The sequence below is a fragment of the Pelmatolapia mariae genome, linkage group LG23 (assembly GCF_036321145.2).
Source record: "Pelmatolapia mariae isolate MD_Pm_ZW linkage group LG23, Pm_UMD_F_2, whole genome shotgun sequence".
Taxonomy (NCBI): domain Eukaryota; kingdom Metazoa; phylum Chordata; class Actinopteri; order Cichliformes; family Cichlidae; genus Pelmatolapia; species Pelmatolapia mariae.
The window spans coordinates 38363679-38380403 of NC_086246.1; the positions used below are offsets into that span (position 1 = coordinate 38363679).

The window sequence follows — 16725 nt, forward strand, 5'->3', positions numbered from 1 at the left end:
CTAACCGGCCTCGTGAGTGCAGGAGAGCGTGTGTTTTATGGAGTACCGTTTGTACGCTGAGTGGTCGTTTTTGACGCTGCACTTCATGTTCTTCAGCTCGTCCAGCACGGCAAACATGTTGATAAACTTCCCGAGGGTCAGCAGGTACGCCTCGGAGACAAAGTCCTTCCTGCGCTCGGTGTGACACAGACGGCGGACCTCGCCGCAGAAACGATCGATGGCTGTGCGCTGCAGGAAAATAAAGCAGCTTTAGAGAATTTAGAGACGGCCGGTCATCATCAGTATCTGCTGATCAAAGATGTGATGATACCTGGAAGTACATGAAGTTCATCAGTTTGGTGACTTCAGGCTCCAGCACCTCGACAGTCTTCTCATAGATCTCCACTCTGTTGGGCTGCTCGTTGCATTTCACCTTAGAACAAAGAAACAAACGCAAAGAGCAGCGTTCATCTTATGAATCAAATAAAAACATGACTTTTTTTTCTGACTGGGTCCTATTTACAGCAGATTCAGTAAGTCGAATGCTCTCTGGAAGCTGAGACTTCTCTTAAAGAATCAGCAGATGATTTTCTTCACAGGTCGATGTCACGTTCGGCAGTTTGTGCCCCGAAAACTAAATCCCACAGCTTCAGCGCTTTAGTCTCCACAGTACTTCTTCTACATAATGGTGTCACATTTTGTGGCCTCTCTGGCTCCTCAGAAGCTGCTGTGTCCTCCTCTGAGCTTTCACCTTCGCCACCTTCCTGTCCTACAGTCTGACCCTCCTCCACCTCATCTACTGACAGCACCAAGTATGACTCTACTAAAGTAAAGTCTTTTCTGCCTCACTCAGCCCTCTGTTGCATCGTCAGTGTTATCGCAAACCAACATTCCAGCTTTGGGTGAACTGCACAATGCAGTTTAAGCTTGACTATGAAATTGGTCAAAAAAAAAAAAAAAATGTTTTACTGATCACGTTTTCATCATCCAATCAGTTTAATGTTCATCAAATAAAAAGAAATTTCAGCAGAAATCGACACAAAAATAAAAACAATACCATTACATCACATCTATGATCAACCTGAGGTAAACTACAAGAGACCAAAGACAGGAATTAAACAAATAATGATTCGGTTTTTGTTTTTAGTTTATATGATCTGAAAATAAACTAAAGTCCCAGTTAGCATCAAAATTAATAATAAGCATGAATTAGGCTGCTGGTTTTTTTCTTTTTCAGTCACTATGTGTTAATAGACCTCTCTGCACTGAATCATACATGTTATCAATCTCTGGCTCTCTTCTACAGCATGTCTTTTATCTTGTCTTCCTTCTGACCGCCCCGCCCCGAGCCTGGTTCAGCTGGAGGTTTCTTCCTGTTAAAAGGGAGTTTTTCCTTCCCACTGTCACCAAAGTGCTCATAGGGGGTCATATGATTGTTGGGCTTTTCTCTGTATTTATTATTGTAGGGTCTACCTTACAATATAAAGCGCCTTGAGGCGACTGTTGTTGTGAGTTGATGCTGTATAAATAAAATAGAATAGAACTGAATTAAATTAAAACTTGTTTTATTAGTTTTGTGACAAACTGATATCTCAGCTTTAAGCTGCATCATCACTTATTCCTCTATTTATTGTTAAATATTTTCTCTTTTTTGTTTGTCTTTTGAAATTGTGAAAAATAATAAAATAGTGATGATGAAACAAACCGAACAGAAAAAGGAAGCAATTCAACAAACAACACCCAATAAAGATTCTGTTATACTGATAATATGGTATATAGTACATTAACTATTAAAATACATACATTTAAACTGGGACATGCAAAGGTAAAGACATAAATTAAGTGGAAAAAAATGAAAATGGAAAAAATATGGCATTAATAAAAAGGACATATTAACCCGAAAGCAAATTAGAACTAAAATATCAAAACTTTTTACTTTTTTGTTTTTGATATCTACAATTATTTTGTACCTCTGTTGATGAATTTACCAGTGTGCATATATTAATTAGATCATTAACTTATTCATTTTTTTTCAGCACTCCTCCGTGTAGAAAAAACAAAACAAAAATAAATACATTTAAGATGTCTGATGTCATTTTCTCTCTACACACTGACTCACTGCCCTGAGAACAACCAAAGCAGTATCGTGCTCTGTAGTATTACCTGCGGTATTGCACGTGAGCAGCTCCTCCAGGTGTAGAGCATGACGGCGTACTCCTGCCCCTCCTCCAGCATGTCGTTCTACATGAACAAAACCAGTCACATCAGCGATTAAAGAAATGATCTACGATGATTCACAACAAAGCATGCATGCATTGAAACGCGCTCTTCCTGCACGCAGAGACCCCGAAACATCATCCCTCGCTAATGGGACACAAAGCATCGTCTGTCCCCGGGTCATTTCCTTCTGGGTTTGGATCCTGTTTGTGTTTGCCTGCCAGACAAACGCCAAATGGTGGGAACCTTCCCAGGCCCCGTTTCCAGCAGGCCTTTGACCCAATTCTGACAGATTTCTTTTTCCCAGTAAGTCAGAAGACAAAAGCGAGCAATCTGAAATCAGAGCGAGCGTGAACGATGTACTGTACCATGCTGGAGTGGATGGTGGCCTGCTCGATGTACGTAGCGATGCCGGTGACGAACGCGTTCCTGTCCTCAAAGTTGGTGTTGAAGTTGGGCTGTGATGGAAAGACGGAAAATGAAAGGTAAGCATCGTATAACAGCGCTCACACGGATAAAGAACATCTGTATACTGAAACCAAATCACTTTCGATTTCTTCTCCTCTGAACTTCATGTTGAACACTTCACAGCTGGTCACAATAAGCCATCGTTAGATTAGATAATTATATTTAACGGGGCGATTTCATCGTATTTCTGGAATCTATAGAGCTTGATGATACACCTTGCTGGTTCTCACAGCGGTTAAATGTGCTTCACTGAGGAATCAGTGGGTTAAATGTGTCCATAAGGTATGCTCATACACTGCACATGTTTGCACTTACATGTGGGTGTATGTTTATGTTTGTACGGACCCAGCATCATTCCTATTATTTATGTTAAGAAGTGTGCTTCAAGGTTCCCTGAGTACTGACCTGATACATGACAGAGGAGGGGAGGGGCTCGATGCATGGCTGCTGGTCGGGGAGCGGCAGCTCCTCCAGCAGGTCCACGTTGGAGAGAGCATCCTCTAAGGTCACTGCAGTCGTCATGCTGCTGAAAAGCACAAAAAACAAATTTACTAATTATGTCCAAAGTGTAAACTTAACCTGCTGCTCATTATAACATCTGTGATGATTTTAGCTGAATCAGGTCAGAATATTTTCTACCTTCGAAATACTCCATGTGGTTCAGCCCAGTGATGTCGTATTTTAATATTTTTCTCAAAGAAGTTCAGTTTGATTCATTCCAGGCTTAGTTTTCCCATTATTATAATGTGGGCAAAATATACGATCAGAGCTGATATTAACATTAAATGTCCCATAGGCTTCAACATTCAACCAGTTGGTTGCGAAAACAAATTTACAAGAAAAATACATAATATAAACTAAAAAGACATTTCTGATTCCCATCTATCTTTTTCCATGTATCCAATTCAGGGTTGTGGAGGTGCTGGAGTCGATTCCAGTTTATCAGGCCGAGTATATCCCTGGCAGGTCAGCAGTGTGTGGGAGGAAGCCGGAGAGAAGCCACCGGGACGCGGGGAGGACATGTTTTAAAAAAAAAAAAAAAAAACCCCGCCAGCTGACAGATTCAAACCCAGAAACTTCTTCATGTAAGGCAACAGTGCTGTTCTACTCATGTCCTGATCAAAGTGTGCAGGCGGCGGCTTATATGACTCCCATTTGTTTTGCACGTCTGTCGATCAAGTGCAACGTTAGAACGACCAAAAAAACCCCTCAGAGTAAAGAACATCTTAATCTTATACCGTTTTAGGTTTTTGAACAGCCAACACTTTAACTACACAGGAAATAAGTCAAACGTGCCATTGTCTGTTACAGTAAATACTTCTACTGTTTTATGCTGGTTGCACATATTGACACCCTCTGTAGCTCATCACACTGTTAAAAGCCTGCATGCATCTGGAATGACAATAGCACTAAAACAAAAAGTAACACTGAGGCTGACGTGACTCATCAGTTTCTCAAGTCACACAAACTGTTAATAAAGTGGTACGTGACATGAGTTATTATTCCGTAATTTAATTTACCCTGAGAGAAACATGAACAGGCTGTTTGGCTGCAGATTACAAATGTTAGCCTTGCACTGGTGCAGGTAGAAACATCATCCACCAGGTCACTGGTGACCCATGTAGGGTTCGAGGGGGAGTTTGGATTCAGTCCGTTAAGAGCTAAAAGCTGTGAGACTTTATTTAAGCCTAGATTTTGTTTTACCCTCATGCTAAAATAGGCAAATGTTCAAAGTCTAAACCAAGACAGATGTTAAGAGGCCAGAAGTAAACTAATCAACTAACCTACTAACCCACAGTGCATGCTCTAGAGTAGCTCCGCTAACATGGCTTAAACTAAGACAGCAGAGATTTTATTTGCAGGAGGCAGCTCAGGTGTCAGGTATTAACCTGTCGGCCGGTCTGTCAGCCTGCAGGCAGCAGAATAAGGGAGGGGTGTGTGTGTGTGTGTGTGTGTGTGTGTGTGTGTGTGTGTGTGTGTGTGTGTGTGTGTGTGTGTGTGTGTGTGTGTGTGGGGGGGGGGGGGGGGGGGTTGCTAAAGTCATACTGAGGACCCCAAACACAGTGAAATGATGCAGCGGCAGACAGAGAAGCTTGAGCTTATTCCTTGAAGAGAAGCTTCACACCATGTTTAGATTCCCCTTTATGCAACAGCCTCAGACTGTCCGGATACTTCCTGTCCAAAGCTTCAGCCAACGAGGTCACTGCTGAATCATAACCTCAGCACCGCTGAAAACAACAATCTCACTGGGCTACTACGTTCAACTTCAGTCACTGTCTCGGCCTACAATGACAAACGTGTCTAATGTTAAAGCGAGATAATGGAGATGAAAGTCAGACTGTTTTACCACATTCAGTTTTACAATGATTCTCTCGTTCGGCCTTTCAGCGCATCATTTCCTTTTTCCTCTCCACAAAAGTCCATCGTCATTCTGTCTAGTTTATGCAGTTGAATCATAGTTCAAAGTTTAAGTAAATAAGATTAAATAAAGACGAGTTTCTCCTTTTTTAAAGTTTAATGAATCTACTATTAATACTGACCAAAATTCACCCCATCCCCCCCCAAATTCGACAGCAGCTTTTTTATTTACCTGTTAATCTTGGCACATTTTTCCTGCCTCAGTTCAATTCAATTTTATTTATATATAAATATATATACTATATTTAGTGTTTTTGTGATGCATCCTGATGCTGCATGTGGTCAACAGATTTAGTTTAAAAGTGGACAGATGAGCTGTATTAGGAGGTGTTTGGTATGCTCTGCTTTGCTTTGCATTCTCACTGCTGCTGACTGTCCAACGTCACTGATACCCAACAATCAAAAGACCTTTTGCAATCAGAACTGACAGCGAGTCCAACAATTCACACCAACTAACCACCAAAACAAAAGCTCAGCGGTCACAGCGTGTGCGGGATCACCGAAGGGGTCACCGAGCTCCTGATCAGCAGATGGAAACATACCATGGAAAAAAAATACGCAACTAAATAGATTTTTAAAAGTCTGCATCAGCATGAAAATCAGCCGATTCTTTGTGTACGGCAACTTGACTGCGTTTATTTATGCCATCCAAAAGTTTACTTTCATACGATGAATACTTCCCAGGATACACGCCTCAGAGCATCTGCACATGAAACTTTCAGGGCTGAAAAACAAATTTAAGCTCTGTTAGAAACTGCAGCCAAATTCATTTTAAACCCGCTCCAAGAGTCACAATCTAAACACTAAATCTGGTTTTAGTTCCGCATGTTTTTGCCCTCTAACCACCTCCGAGTATGATGGGATGTGTTATCACAATCATCATCATCATCATCTCAAAAGGTAAACCTTCAAGCCTAACATCACAAATGTTTCATATTTTATTGATTTTATATGTAATGACACCCCCACCCAAAACAAATCATTTAAAATTAAAGGCTGAAAGTATCATCAGGATTTATGAAATGACTGTTTGGGTGGTGATTTGGGAAATAACTGTCAGCTGGGGTGGTTCGTCTAAATCTGTAAACTGTTCTGGTGAGCTGGAGCCACGGCCCCACCCGTATGACTCATGGGATATTTGGTGGTTGATGCTAAGAAAAGAACATTTAATCATGGCTTCAGTGTTGTCACCCACACTGAAGAGCAATAGAAGCTCATTAATCTTAATACAGTCAGATACACAAAATTATAAAACAACTGTGTCAGAGTTATCATCTCCTTTGGTGTCATTTATTGAATTTGATGTTTGAAGTCTAAAGAAACAAGACATATTCACAATTTAACAATTTATTCAATTAAAAGGCCTCAGCAGCATGTGGATCATGCTGATCACTAACTTGGTCACAAAGTGCTGTGTAATGCATACTATGTTCAAACCAGGTTTTGGCCAAGTCACCCATTGAGATTGTGTCGGTCACGGAATAAGCTGTTTGTTAAATGATTCATCGTTAACTTTTCGATATGTCCCGTCTTTGTCTTCAAGCATCCATACCAATAAACGACACCAAACACGTGTCGGTAGCAGAATGAGCTGTTTAGCATTGGCACAGCCCACTTAACTCTGCTGCTCAACCCACAAATGCATTTTCTAACAACATATATTCTTAGTTTTTGTGATAAGCTTATATTCATCATCAAATGCATACCAAAGACCTGGATGGTGGAACACAAGCTAAGGCATGCACTCCATAGTGATATCTATAGAACATGTGCAGCTGCTCTTCTGATGCTCAGACACAAATAGTTGCTTGGCACTGTTTAGACTTCCTCACATTAATGAGATCGCATAAAAAGTTTCACAACAAAACAAAACAAAAAAAAGTGTCTCTTTGAAAGCATTTCACTTCCAGCTCCACTTTTTAAAAAATGTTTAACTATACAATAGCTTTGCATAATTCACAGATCCCCCCCCCCCCTCTTTTATCTCATACCGAGCCTTAGTGGAGCCTCAGTGAGTGAAACAAACCGTTTGAGCTCCCCTTCCTTCCCAGAACTGGACCACCGCTAGTCTGGTTTTGGTGAGTTTGGAATCCCCGTCTTTAAACTAGCTTTATTGTGACTGGATGCCTCTGACAAATAATTTGAGTAGCAGGAAAGTGGAGCTTCTGATCCTTAGATTACCAAATTAAACATATCAGCTCTCTCTGACATCACAGAGATCCAAAAGTAGAGCAAAATGTGATCAATTTGGGTGCTCAGAGCAGTCAGGGATTACCGTCCAAACACTGAGCTCATCATTAGAAACTTCTGTCATGGGAAGAGGAAGAGGCAGACAGTTACAGTCTAGATGGTGACACGTTGTCTTTTCTTAAAAAAATCTGAGACAACAAAATGACCGAGGTTTGTGACATTATTGCAGTTTTTATTAAAAAAAATAGCATTTTGGCAAAATAAGTTATTGTGCAACATTTCACTTTCAGATTAACCTTTTCTTTTACTTTAGTCAGACCTGCTGTAGCACCTGCAGTTCAGCTCCACTGATGTAAAAGCACAGGTTTCTTCTTTTTTAAGTTTAATAATTCACTGTTGAACATACTACCAAATAACTGCTTTCAACATAGAACAAAATATCTGCAAGGCTGACTTTTGCAATAGCCAGCAGTCAGAGCTTGAATTCATATTGACTGACAGCATTGATTTTCATTGATTGCACTGCAATCTCCCGGTCATTTTTTAATATCAGAGCCAACCAACACAAAAATGCAGTCCTGTTACTTTAGCTCCACTGGGGTGGAGCACAGAAACACATTTCTATGCAGCTTGTGCTCTTATTAAATGTTTTCTTGAGCTGGGAGTAAAAATAGATTTGGCTCGTTGCAAAACAGTTTTACAAAAAAAGAGAAGGAAGTCAGCTGGGAATAGATGCATAGAGCTGATGATTTATGAATTATCCAAACAAAGATGAACTGCCAACAGTTAAGTAAGCACCATTACAGACTACAGATCAGTCATCAAAAACTGGCAAAACAGGGAAGTATAAACCACAGAGACAGAGCATGTGATGCGTGGTCGACTTCAGTACAGGGGAAGAACTCCTAATTTACCCTCATGTCCACTAAAACCGAAAGTAACCAATAAAAAAGGAGATGTAAATTTCAACAAAGATCTTTTTTTTTTTTTTTTTTAACTGAAAAACTGCTGCAGAGGGAATAAAGATGTAAGCATAAAGAACGACTGCTGCTGAGTCTGCTGATCAGCTTTAACTCAGGAGGGAAACCATGTCCTGTATGTAAGAAAGAAAAAAAAAAAAAGGAACCTTGACTTCAGTGCACAGTTCCTGTTAACATGTCTAGAGTTATGTCCTCATACAAGCGTTATTTTAGCCTGTTAGTTTGTGAGCTGTTGCACACACTCCTGAAGCTGCACACCATGTGTCTGCAGGCGTAACAGCGCAATAAGATGATTAAAACCACCATCAAGCTTGTGGCCGAGGTGTGCCAGACAGACGCAAACACAAGCTAAACACCGGCCGAGCAATTATCATAAACGAGAAAAGCATCAAGAAAGAAACAAGAGGTACAATCTGGCAAAGTGCTGATCCCAAAGAATACTGCCTGTATGTTTGAAGGGTCAAAGAGCAACTGTAGGTGGGCTGTGCATGAAATATAAAAATTCACCGGACTTCCTACAGCTTCACCGCAGTTTTTTCGACTCTCTAACCTCTGAGGTCACAAAGAGGGGATATCCCTAATACAATCATCTCCCTCCCACTCACCAGCTCTTTAAACCTTCTGCTTGTGAGAGGAAGCCAATCAGAATAAAGTTATCTTGGGGGGGGGGGGGAGGGGGGGTAACGGCTCATTTTACACAGAGACTGAGATTAATGCTAAATTATCAGATAAAGGAGGATTATTTTGAGCTGTGAATCAACCAAAGCCACTCTAGGAGATGCCAAAATAAAAATTTAGAGGTGGAATTAGAAGAATGGTGGATGGGTGATTAAGAAAAAAAAAGCTATAAATAAATAAATAAATAAATAAATAAATAACGGTAAGCAGCTGGATATTTAACATTTCTAACTGTGTGCAGTATCATAATCATCTGAAACCTGAAAAAAAAATCTGCTAAAGACAAAAAGTAAAAGTATGTGTTTTTTCTGTAAAATGACCTTTTAAGGTTATTTTCTGCAAACAGCAGCTGTGCAGCCTTCTTTTTAAAAAAAAGGAAGCATCAGTTTCTCTGACTGTATGTTTGGCACTGCTGGAGTGTCGTACGTCACATAAAAAGATAAAAACATGACACTTTAAACAAAGAGCAGCGGATCACACTCTCAGAGGATTTTCACATCAGCACGCAGGGAGGAAGCCACATGCGCTTCATATTCCTCTCAAGTGAAAAAACAAACAGATGTAAATCTAAACCCTGCACAACATCAGGCTCACGTGTTTCCAAACATGGCAACCAGGCAACACAACACAGCTGCGTCGACTAACGCTGGGTGCATGAAATGGTACCAGCCTGAAGGAAGTCAGAGATGTTTTTCATGACAGAGGTGTGAAAACAGTTTTGCACTTTCTTATTTGCAGGTTATAACACAAAGCTACTGGTTATCAGTGCAGAATCAATCTGGCAGTCGAGTTAGCTGATCCATCCATCCAAGCAGCAGGGGCGGATCTACTGTGGGGCCAGCAGATAATCGCTTGCCACCCCCAGTGCCACCCTCATTTTGCACATGAGAATGTTGTTTATTGCAATAAGCTAACATTAACCCTTTGAGCCTAGCTACAATTAACAATGAATATAAATTATAAAACTAAATATATTGCATACTGCCCCCCTTAAAAATGGGAAACAGCTTTGTTTCTTGTTGTCAGTAGCAACCGACCGTGCAGATTTCTGATATTTTGTGTAAACGTAAGCATGTAACAATGTAATTATTTCCAATCAAAGGTGGTGAAACTCAAGTTAAACTTGTGTTTCTAACGGGTACACCTCATGTTGTGTAGTTTTCTGGATTTTACACTTATTGGGCTACACAGTAAACCAAAAATTCGCATTTTCTAACGTAACTGAAGTGTTTAATTATTGGGGCTAAAGCTAATATAAAAGTTACAGACTACGTTTATATGAAACACATGTATACGTGTATTTTAACCACATATAGCACATATTAGAGAATTTAACATTTGCATATGTGTAACAAAGAATGGCTTTGATTTTGCCACCCCATCTGATTTCCATACCACCCTCAGAAAATTTCTCCAGATCCGCCCCTGAAAAGCATCTCTGAAATATCTCCGCGTTCACCTGAAGTGACATTTCCTCGCTGCACGACACCTACAGCGTCATCCCGACCCAAACACGGTGATCCTCGTGTCTGTGCAGGCTGGATCGTGTTTGTCTTCTGCATTTTATCTTCTATCTGCTTTTTTTTTGACTTACAGAACTCTGCAAAAATCTCAAGTTAATCTTGATTCTTGAGTAGTGTCGTTATGATAAGTCGTTATGACTAAGGAAAATACTTGGTACCATTTCTATACCACAGGGTAAAAACATTAAAAGATAAATAAATTAGAAGGCATTTCTAACCCTAACCCCCTAGCCAAATGGTACAATTATCGTCATTTTGGGTACAAAGGTAATCGACTACAGCAATCTGTAAAACACAGTGGAGGAAGTGTCATAGTGTGCAGCATTTCAGCCAGCAACGTTACAGAAAAGTCCCATCACATTATGATCCACGATGGAGCATCTGGAAAGTAATCTAACTGGCAACGGCTTCATCAATAATCCCAAACACACTACCTATGCAGTGAAAGCATACCTGGATAGAAAAAACACAGGGGAACACTATTAGTCATGGATGGGCCTTCCCAGAGCTCGGACCTCAACATCACTGAAGCAGAATGGGATCATCCTGACAGATAACAGAACAAAAATGGTAAAAAAAAAAAAAAAGGTAAATGGCCTGTATTTATATAGCGCCTTACTAGTCCCTAAGGACCCCAAAACGCTTTACATATCCAGTCATCCACCCATTCACACACACATTCACACACTGGTGATGGCAAGCTACGTTGTAGCCACAGCCGCCCTGGGGCGCACTGACAGAGGCGAGGCTGCCGGACACTGGCGCCACCGGTCCCTCTGACCACCACCAGTAGGCAACGGGTGAAGTGTCTTGCCCAAGGACACAACGACCGAGACTGTCCAAGCCAGGGCTCGAACCGGCAACTTTCCGATTACTAGGCGAACTCTTAACTCTTGAGCCACGATCGCCCCAAAACAAAAGGCAGAAACATCCAAAGAAGAGCTTTGAATGTCCTTCAAGAAACCTGGAAAACTATTCCTGAAGATCCTGACAGAGAGCTGCTCAGAGACTTAAGACTCTGCTGAAGGATAAAGACGCTCACACCAAAACTTGACTTCCAAGCTCATTAGAATTACACAAACTACGTTTTTACCTTATATATTGTATTTCCATCCATGGTTTTCACACATTTCACTGCCCCCATTTCCAGTTTTACCAGAATGAAGGTCAAGCCTCAAACTGCAAACCCTACTTACTCGTTTACTTTTACAAGCAAAAGATGGAGAGATTTTTTTCATAAAGCTGATTCAGTCTTAAGAGGGCCAACAGATTCACATCTGCAGAAGTTAACAGATATAAAATACAGAAACCTCTCAGCAGCTTCCTGCTGTGTTACAGTGTGAACAGTTTGCTATAATCTATTACCTGAGGTGTATTATTTAAAGGCTTACAGGACCACAAAAATAAAATAAAATAGCAGCTTCTACCAAAACAACATTAGATGTAGTCTAACTCACACTATCTTGCCTCATCACCAGCCCTCCCTCCCGCTTGCCCTCCTTCCTTCCTTCCGCCACATCTTCCAGCACACACTGATAAGTAAAGCACTTCATAAAAAGAGTAATGACAAAGCTGTGACAAACAGGGCAGTTCTTTCTCCTTACAGATCCTAACAGCACCCCCGATGTTTTAATATTCCCAGTAAAGCCCTTTCAATGGCTTTAGAAAGGTGCTCTGTTATATGAAGTTAATCTAAAGCACTAGCCTTTTAGACCAATAACTCAAAAGATTTACACTTTGAATCATAAAACAGCACCCCTGTACAATTCATCCCACAATAATTTCACTTAAAAATGTCTGGAAGCCAAAATTATAAACCGAGACAAATTGAGGGGATGAAGCTGTGGCACGCTTACTCCACCTCAAACTTATGTATTGCACTCTTTAACTCAAGGAAATCCAGAGATCGCTCTGGCTCTCGTGCACAGCATGTCTTTTATCCTGTCTTCCTTCTCTCACTCCGACCGGTCGCGGCAGATGGCAGCCCCTTCCTGAATCTGGTTCTACCGAAGGTTTCTTCCTTTTAAAAGGGAGTTATTCCTTCCCACTGTGGCCAAAGTGCTTGCTCATATGGCGTCATATGATTGTTGGGTTTTTCTCTGTATGTTTTATTGTAGGGTCTACCTTACAATATAATAAGTGCCTTGAGGCAACTGTTGTTGTGATTTGGCGCTGTATAAGTCAAGTTGAATTGAAATAGGTCTGAAAATTACTGTACGATTATATGAACTTTCTATAGAAAGTATTTAAATATAGATATATCATTTCTATATAATAACCGATGTCCTGTGACTGATGCCCTGTTAGAATGCCAGGGTTTTGCGACGTAAAACACTGACAACAGGATACATCACTTCAGGACCTTTTCCACCTTTAATGTGACCTTTAACCTGTACAATTCAACTAAAAAAAAACAACAAAAAAACATAAGGACCATTTAGGAGGAAATAAAAGAGTGAAAAACTTCAATAATAACCTAATGGCATAAATATGAGGATCCTTAAACAGGAACTGTGTTGGGAAACTGATTTTATTGCAGAATTCAGCGCATTTTCTTCAGGTCCCTCCACTGAAGAGCACGACACTGCCTCCCCCATGCTTCACCATGTGTATGCTGTTCTGTGGTCATGTGCAGTGTTGCTTTTGAACCAAACACACCATCTGGAATCATATTTTCATCCGTTTTTGGCTGTTGGTGAAGTCACTGTTGTGCAATGTTTTCTTCACGTATTGATGACCATCTTTTCAGTGTCCCATGCTATATTTAATGCCTTGGAAATCACTTGTGCCCTTCTCCTGACTGACTCTTTGCAGTCATGACTTTTGCTATAAAAAAGTAAAAATAATGAAAATCCCGACTAGAGCAGCTAAAATTTGATTTTAAATCAGAGTCAATGTCCTCTGACAACTATTTGGCATTAATCTGAATGTGTTTGGATAATTATCCCCACCCATATCCACATTTATAAGTGGGTGCACACACTTATGCAAACATATTATTTTATTTTTTCTATTTTTATCCCCACCCCCTCCACCCCCCAAAAAGGTTTCAGTTTGTTTTTCTGTTGAATTGTGTAGGTTAAAGATCACATTTAGGGTTCTGAAGTGATTCATCTGGTGTCATCATCTATGATGCGGTTTTTATATCTACTTTATCTCAGGCATGGTGCAAACGAGCGCTTTGTTTTTGCTTATTGGTTGCTTCTTTTGAATAAAATAGAAGCCCAAACAGGAAGGAGGGCCTGATACTGCAGAGTATAAAAATGTTCAATACAGTTTATAGCTTAGAATGATTTCTTAGCAAGTATTTATATTTTATGTTGTCTTATAGAAATAAATATCAAGTTAAAAAAATGGATTTTGTTTATTTTGCTGTCTGATAAAAATTTAACAAAATTAGAAGTCTGAGTAAAGTTGAAAGTTCAAGTCAAACTAGGACAGTAAGTGCACTCGCTGTCGCTGCAGAATGTAATTTGTAGATCAAACTCCAGCATCAGTTTGAGTAACCGAGACATTATTTCTCTTTCAACACATGAACACAGCAGTGAGTGTCAGCACAGCTGGGGGTATATTCTGGAACTTTTAACTTTAGTCTCCAAATGCCGAATAAACCAAAATACCTAACTAAAACGCGTTCAAAGGATGACTGAGTTGAGATTTACTGGACCGTGAATGCAGCATCAGGACACGGGGGAATACAGATAGTTCTTGAACACACCTCTCCTGACTGTAATTCCCAAAGGAACAAACAGAAGAAGAAAAAGTCGAGAAAACACCCAAATGTTCAGCCTCACGTTTTAAACTCGGCGGTTTTTAGTTTGAAAGTGAAAAACTTTGACTGTTTTAAATCTCTGACCCCGGCTCTCACTCCCGGTGCCTCTCTCTGAAGTCCAGGTGTTACTTTTATAAAGTAAAATTAACTCGTCGGTAATGAAACGCGGAGACAGTGTGTGATTAAAGTGGTTCTTTGGTGTGAGGCTGTCCTGCCTCCAACAGGACTCTGCGGTAAAAATGGCTCTTCGTGCCGTGGCCTGAGATTAGTCACAGCTCGGGCCTCGAGCAGGAAAACGGCTCTGCGACAAGCTGTTCACCTCCTCAGAGCTGATTATCTTTAGATCCGAGCCTGTTTTTACCGCATGGAGCCCCAACAGGGAGGAAACAGCCGACCCGAAGCGGCACAACTTTTTCTTTTTCCAGCCGTGGGCGAGTTAGCTGGAAACCAACTCCGCGATCAATCGTTTCTACTCACCCGGAGTTGTTGGTTTGCAGGGAAAACTTGTGCCTTTATAACCCGACTACAGCGCCATAAAGCTGGGAAGTTATCCTTCTCGCGACCCTGGAAGTCCCGACTTTGGACGGCTTTAATCCAAGAATCGTGTCCTGCCCTCGGTCCGTGTTATTATCATGGGCGGGGGAGAGAAGCAGAGCTGGGAGTTCCTGTCCCTGAAACAGGGAAACTCAACAGGAAACTGAAAGAGCTGCCGTGCTGGACTCCTCCGCTAGGGCCGAAACTCCGAGGATAAAAGGTGCAGTCGGAGGAATGTGCCGTAGAAGTCTATCAAAGTATGGAGGGCGGTTAGTGCCACAAGACACAGCCAACAAGAATCTGCTCGAAGTATGGTGGGTGGTTAGTACCCCAAGGCAGAGTCAATATCAATCTGTCAAAAGTAGATGGAAAAAAGTGTTTGTGTGAATGGGTGAATAATGCACGCTGAATAAAATGCTTTGAGTACTCAGGCAGAGTAGAAAAGGGCAGCATAAGAACCTTTTCCGTTTATGCAGAGTAGTTATTGCCACAAGATACAAACAAGAAGAACCTGCCCAAAGTACAGAGAACAGTTAGTGCCACAAGACGAAGCCAGAGGAATGCCCCATGTATGGGGGTTAGTTAGTGCCACAAAATAAAGCCAACAAGAACCTTCCCCAGTAGGAAACTACCTGTATAAATAAAGGTTCAACCGACAACCTGCTCATGTAAGGAGGGCAATTAGTCCCAAAAGTTGTAGCAAAGGAAATGCACTGTATGAGACTGTCAGGATATGGAGTGCAGTGCCACAAAGTAGAGCCCACAAGAACCTACCCATGTATGGAGATTGATTAGTGTCACAAGCACTGCAAGAACCTGCCAAAAATGTGGAAAGTAACCAGTGCCAACAGGTGAAACCAATCAGAACCTGATCAAAGTATAGAGGGCGATTAATACCACGAGGTACTGTATAAAAATCTGACAGGGGTATGGAGGTCAATTAGTGTCATGAGGCATAGCCAAAGAAATGCACTGTAAGAACCTGCCAGAAATGTGGAGAGTGGCCAGTGCCAACAGGTGGAACAATTAGAACCTGACCAAAGTATGGAGGGCGATTAATAACACAAGATGCAACTAGAGGAATGCACAGTAACTGGGAAATTATGGTTAAGGTGATAGCACATTGGCAGTCTGTATGCAGCTACAAATACCTGTCTACCTGCAGAGACTGTCTGCTGTCAGATGCAGGCATCATCAAAAGTATCAGTACTTGCTTGTGCTGTACATCAGCCAACCACGGAGAAGAGCAATTTTTTTTTAACATACAAAGAGCTGTTCCAGCCCACTAATCAGCATTGTTGGTCCAGTAACTTGAAAATAGTAATTAGTTACTTTATTACTTAGTTACTTTTTAAAAACATGATACACAACCTGAATACATAATAAAGCAATAGACCTTTCAGCCCAATTCTGTTTTTTATGCATAATCCATCACATGAAACTGAATCAAATGAAAAAGTCTCTTTTTAAAAATTGCTTTATTACTTTTAATCTTTTATCTTTATGCACATTACATCAAGCAAAAATTAAATTATATGCAACAGTCTCTGACTGAAAGAAATTTGTTTAACATTTAAACCTATTTTCTGCATATTCCAGCATATAAAGTAAAACAATTTTTTTGTGTTTACACTCACCCTTTCAAATAGATGCAAGTAAAACACAGCAATGCATGTCAGTGGGAGGATCCAGAGATTTCTCTATGAATTTCACATTCCCATGGCAGCGTGGTAGGTGCTTGCTCAGATTTGAAATTTAATTTTTTGCTGTACAAAGAAGTTTTCTTCCCACGCAGAGTGTACAGCGGACACTAATGTTTTTGTGACTTTTTACGGAATCAAACTCAAAGTAATGTAAGTACTTCCAAGCTTTAGCTCTTCTGGACTCCATATTATTATTATTCTGCAAATGGACAAAATTGAAGTACAATAAAATAAAATAAGCATAGGAGTTTGGCTGTGTATAG

At 40.7% G+C, this 16725-nt stretch overlaps 1 protein-coding gene across 2 annotated transcripts in view; it reads right to left on the bottom strand.

Moving 5' to 3' along the window:
- cyfip1 (cytoplasmic FMR1 interacting protein 1) overlaps positions 1–14930 on the bottom strand; it is a 39672-nt gene extending 24742 nt beyond the window's left edge. The window contains exons 1-6 of one of the 2 annotated variants that reach the window (XM_063467521.1): positions 14703–14930; positions 3070–3187; positions 2565–2654; positions 2143–2220; positions 311–412; positions 47–228 (exon numbers count right to left, since the gene is read on the bottom strand). In XM_063467521.1, the coding sequence (XP_063323591.1) occupies positions 47–228; positions 311–412; positions 2143–2220; positions 2565–2654; positions 3070–3186 (569 nt within the window). In that variant the 5' untranslated portion in view covers position 3187; positions 14703–14930. Of the gene's footprint in view, positions 1–46; positions 229–310; positions 413–2142; positions 2221–2564; positions 2655–3069; positions 3191–14702 lie in introns of both variants that reach the window. The other variant, XM_063467520.1, reaches the window with a different exon arrangement.
- Positions 14931–16725: the final 1795 nt, after the last annotated feature.